The sequence below is a fragment of the Tupaia chinensis genome, unplaced genomic scaffold, assembly GCF_000334495.1.
Source record: "Tupaia chinensis unplaced genomic scaffold, TupChi_1.0 Scaffold000061_1, whole genome shotgun sequence".
NCBI classification, from domain to species: domain Eukaryota; kingdom Metazoa; phylum Chordata; class Mammalia; order Scandentia; family Tupaiidae; genus Tupaia; species Tupaia belangeri.
The window spans coordinates 2,148,059-2,152,890 of NW_006159519.1; the positions used below are offsets into that span (position 1 = coordinate 2,148,059).

The window sequence follows — 4,832 nt, forward strand, 5'->3', positions numbered from 1 at the left end:
CATGGAGGAGCGGGATTCTAGCGTGGCCATCCCCCAGGAGGTGATTTCTTACTTGTTCTCTCTGTGACTCTCTCTGATGAGTGCATGTGCCCTATAGCAAAACAAAAAGAAACAAAACCAAATCCCGGCGCTCTGCCTTCCACATCAAGCACAGGTGATGTTAGGCGTGTTGAAGAGTGGGTTGTTAGGACTGCCTTCGGTTCTCCTTCCCAGAGTGCCTCGAGGGCAGCGCGTGTAGGCTCAGAAAGGCGAGCAGCAATGAACCCCAGTGGCAGTTTTAAAGGTGCGGAACACCCGTAAAGGGCAGGACATCCCCTCCTGGATGAGGACTGAGTAGACTGAACAAACCATTTGGATTTCGCCAATAGGCACTTGGGAAGGCTTTTGCATCTGAGACCTGGCGGGGCAGAGGGCTCTTTGGGAGTTTAAGAAGCTGGAAAGTGGCTGTGTGGCCCAGGCGTGACTGTTCGGGGTGGTCAGTAGCAGGTGGTGGGTTTGGTTTTGTGTCCAAGTATTTGGGTCCAAGTGTTAAGAGTGTCAGTGCTGCTGGAGGGACCACATGGGGCAGGCCAGCTGGAAGAGCTGGGAGCAGGGCTACTCTGCTGCCCTCTGGGTAACCGGAAACGGGGCAGGGCACTGGTTCTTGGCACTCCTCTGCAGCTGCGCGTTTTACCTTCTGGAGCTCTCCAGAAAGCTGCAGGAGAAGGCTGCTGGATTGAGTTGTTGTTGTGTGTTTGGGGGTTCGCTTTCCTTTTAAGAGACACTTATTCAGATACTGAGGTTGCAAGACTTGCATTAGCTTCGACAGTGGAATGCCGGGATAACTTTTTAAAGCAATCCGTCATCTCGGTGGGAGGGGGCCGAGCAAGGTGCGTGGGTTTTGTTTGCAGTCCCGGTCAGTGCAGAGCCCTTAGAGTCTGGGTGCAGGAGAGAGCAGAGAGCCAGCAGCACGAGGGGGCTGGGCACTGGGAGAAGTAGGAAAAGAGCCGGCAGGCAGCCGCCTAGCCTGGCTGCCCCAATGTGAGGGCTGATTTCCAGGCTGTGAAGGACACGCCCTTTCTCAGAAAGGAAGGGGAGCAGGTGCAGCTTGGAGGGGGAAGTCCTGGGTGGAGCTAAGAGGCCAGGGCTCTAGCCTTCGCCTGCGGCTGGCTGGGGGGGCCCGGCCCCACTTCCCGCTCCCACCCCAGCCCTTAGAGTCTGGGTGCAGGAGAGAGCAGAGAGCCAGCAGCACGAGGGGGCTGGGCACTGGGAGAAGTAGGAAAAGAGCCGGCAGGCAGCCGCCTAGCCTGGCTGCCCCAATGTGAGGGCTGATTTCCAGGCTGTGAAGGACACGCCCTTTCTCAGAAAGGAAGGGGAGCAGGTGCAGCTTGGAGGGGGAAGTCCTGGGTGGAGCTAAGAGGCCAGGGCTCTAGCCTTCGCCTGCGGCTGGCTGCGAGCTCCAGCCCCACCTACGAGCTCCAGCCCCACCTACCGCTGCTCTTCTCCCAGCTCAGTTTCCCTGAGGAGGAAGTGAGCCGCTATCCAGGATGAGCCTGAGGCTTGAGCTGCATCTGCCTGCGGGTGCCTGGCCGGAGATGTGCGTGGGAGTGTGGCCCACCTTCCTCACCTACATGTCCTAGCAACTCTGATCCGACTCTGATCTGAACAGTGCCTGGCCCTGCGGGAGGTGCAGCAGGGACACCAGGAGGTGGCTCGGCCTGGCTCCAGCCCTGGGAGTGCTTTCTGTAATCTGGCCAGGGGGTAGATGCAGGCGTAAAGAAGGAAGACAGGCCCCAGGCAGGAGGATCTCCAGGAGCCCAGAAGTCATCCCGGGCTGTCCCTGTCCTCTCACTTCATGTACCCACTAGCTCTCCTAGGCGTCGCTGCATTCTAATGAGGCATGTCCTCGTACTGCCTCCGATGTACAGCAGGGGAAACTGAGTCACAGAGCAGGTAAGTAACCTGGCCAAGGCTAGGCAGCAGGCAGTTGGCAGAAACGGGATTTGAACCGGTCCCGTTGGCTGCCGAGTGCATGTTCTTCCCCACCACACCCCGTGATCTCTCTAGCTAAAAGGGAGTGATGTGAGGAACTCCTTCAGAGTAGAGACAAGCTCAAGTTACCAGGAAGGATTCCTAGAGGAGAAGGCTAGAGGGCAGTGGGTAAAACTCCAGCAGAGAGGAGAGTGGGCGGCAGGTGGCCTTGACAGGGGCAGGGGCATGTTCAGAGGGGATGGGAGCCTTGACCTCCCAAGGGACGGCTCTTCCACGTGGGCACGGCAGAAGCTCCTGGAACTCAGCACCATGCTCCATGCCTGGAGAGCCACTTGGGAATTGCGTTCTCCTTGGTCACCTCCAGCATCCCCAACCCTGTCACCTGTCAGGCCCAAGACAGCCTGAGGATGAGTTCTGCCATTCTGTGTCGCTCCCGCTTCACCTGGATTGTCAGCACCTCTTTATTTATGATGGGGGCTTCAGAAAGTTCGTGGAACCTGAGATTCAATAAGTGGATCTTTGGAAATCTGCGTGGGTTTTCATAGGGCGCATTTTCCACGAACTGTATGAAGACCCCTCCTGAGTGTCCTTCCCTTCCCCTTCGGTCCCAAAGTCCCTGCAGATAGAATCTTGAGAGGCTACTCCTGAAAACATGCTGTCTGCACAGCGGGTTGCAGGAGGAGCCGTGGGCTGCAGGACCGCGGTCTGGCCGGGAACCCCAGGCCACGCAGGCAGCACTGCTGTTCTCGGGCCCGAGGCACTCGTTCTGGAGCGAACGGCCTGGTGTTCAGAGATCTCTGCCACAACAGAGGTCCACAAGGGGTGGTGCGGGAGGAGCCAGAGGCCGCGGGCAGTCAGAGCTCATGGACTGAAAGGGCTGCTGTCACCCTGAGACCAGAGCTCATGTCTGCCTCACCTCTGGACCCCAGGGTGGCCCAGCAGTGCCTGCTGCCGGACAGAGCTGCCAACTGATGGCATCAGCCTTGCCTGCCTCCTTGGCAAGGCCCTGGCTCCTGAAACGGCCCCTTCTCACGCACAGAGGTCTAGTGTGGGGAACCCCTGGGTGACTGCCCAGGCACGGGAGCCTCTGCATCTTCTCTGAGGGCCACACAAGGTTCCCGCAGAGCCCACCCGCTCGGCACAGCGCTAGTGCAGGCCTAGGGCGGCCGACGGGGTGGAGAGGTATTCCAGGAAGGTCCAGGTCTGTGAGCACGACCCCATTCAGCTCATCACCCTGCAGGGGCCTGCTCTTTCGCTGCCAGACCCGCCTCATCAGCCGCACAGAACTCTGCCTTGGGTTTCTGCTGGGGGTGCACCTGTACATTCTAAGTGACGCGTTCTCTCTTTGTGTCCTCAGGATCACACCTCGACACCCAACCCCTGACTCCACACACTCTACCATGCACACAGGAGGAGAGCTGGACGGGGCCCAGGAGCGCGCCCGTGTTCCTCCAGGCTATCGGCATGATCTCTGTAAGAGACTTCCTTTAGTCTCCTATCCGCATGAACGACCGACTGTAGACGCATGACCTGCAGTCCTCAACCCCGCCTCTAGCAAGACGGATCTGTCGGGAATCAGGACAACCGCAGCGCGAGGGGAGAGAGAGGGCTAGGAGACCAGGGCGAGCGAGCGTGCGTGGGTGCAAAAGGGGATAAGGGCTCTTTTGTGGCTGGGGATGGTTTGCTTTTCTTTTTAAAATTGTTTTAATTTTGACTTCGTACAGGGTACTTTTTTTTTTTCCAACCTCATCTGTAAGAAATCCATGTGGGCTTCCTGCAAAGAGAAAAAACAAAACACGAAAACTAGGCGTGCAACCAGTTGAGCACCTTCATCCCGTGTCCTCTCCCACCCCACACACCTCATTCCACTTGGGACGACCCCTCCACTCCTCAGTGGACCGCTCCTCCCAGAACACTCGACATGCCATTCAGGACACACGCACACGCGCATGGGCACAGGGCGCACACACCTTCCCCCTCCACTCAGTAGACACAGAGTTTACTGTGACGTCCAAAGCTGTAGAGACCCTCCTGTGGATAAACCGGGATTTTTTACGCTGTCTCTCCGCCAGTTTCAGTGTTCATCACCTTCCAATGGGACATCATTACCTGTAGAGTGCGTTCGGGTTCCTGTGTTAGGGACGTAAGAGCCAGGGCGAGGACCCCCAGGCTTAGCTGTAGTGCTCACAGGGGCCAGTGCCCCCCTGAGAGGGTCTTCTCTCCGCTGGGGAAGGGCTGGGGGCCGCCCCAGGATTGCACCAGCATGTTCAATAGAGAAGAGGTTTTCTATATCTTCGAGCACCTATACCATAGTCCGTGTTCCAAGTGTAAACTGTACAGTACTCAGCCTTGTGTATACGAACAATAAATACTATGCAAACCGATAGAAACACGTTAGTATGTGCAAAGCAGTAACAGCCGCTCCTGACGGCTTCTGGGGCCGGGAGAAGGAGCAGAGGAGAGGAGGGGAGTAGGGCTGGTTAATGTACCCCAGGTCCTAGGAGCCAGGCCCATCCCAGGTCTCCCAGAGTGAACTTGGTGCTCTCAGGCCAGGCAGTGCAGGCTGGGGCCGGGGGTGCAGGGCTTGCACTCTGCCTCAGCCTCTCGCCTCCCCACCTTGGAGCCAGGAGCAAAGGCGCTCGTGACCCCAAGCCCAGCGGGAGCAGAGCTGCTGTCTCCCCCGCGGAGAGGCCTGGCCGGATGGGATGGGGACCCTCCTGGCCCAAGGCTGCGAGTCAGGGCATGAAGGAGACAGAGAGCTGGCTGTTCCTCGCGTCTGTGCCATCAGGGAGGAGCCTTAAAGTTCCACTCGGCCTCCGGCAGAGGGAGGCCGGAATCAGCACAATCCCGCCCGCCCCGCC

At 58.4% G+C, this 4,832-nt stretch overlaps 1 protein-coding gene across 8 annotated transcripts in view; it reads left to right on the top strand.

Annotated features, from left to right (window-relative positions):
- The window catches only part of ANK1 (ankyrin 1), a 135,575-nt gene extending 131,814 nt beyond the window's left edge, over nucleotides 1-3,761 (top strand). For all 8 annotated transcript variants that reach the window (XM_027765466.1, XM_027765469.1, XM_027765474.1 and 5 more), the window contains one exon: nucleotides 3,329-3,761. In XM_027765466.1, coding sequence (XP_027621267.1) covers nucleotides 3,329-3,355 — 27 coding nt within the window. In that variant the 3' untranslated portion in view covers nucleotides 3,356-3,761. The remainder of the gene's footprint in view (nucleotides 1-3,328) is intronic.
- Nucleotides 3,762-4,832: the final 1,071 nt, after the last annotated feature.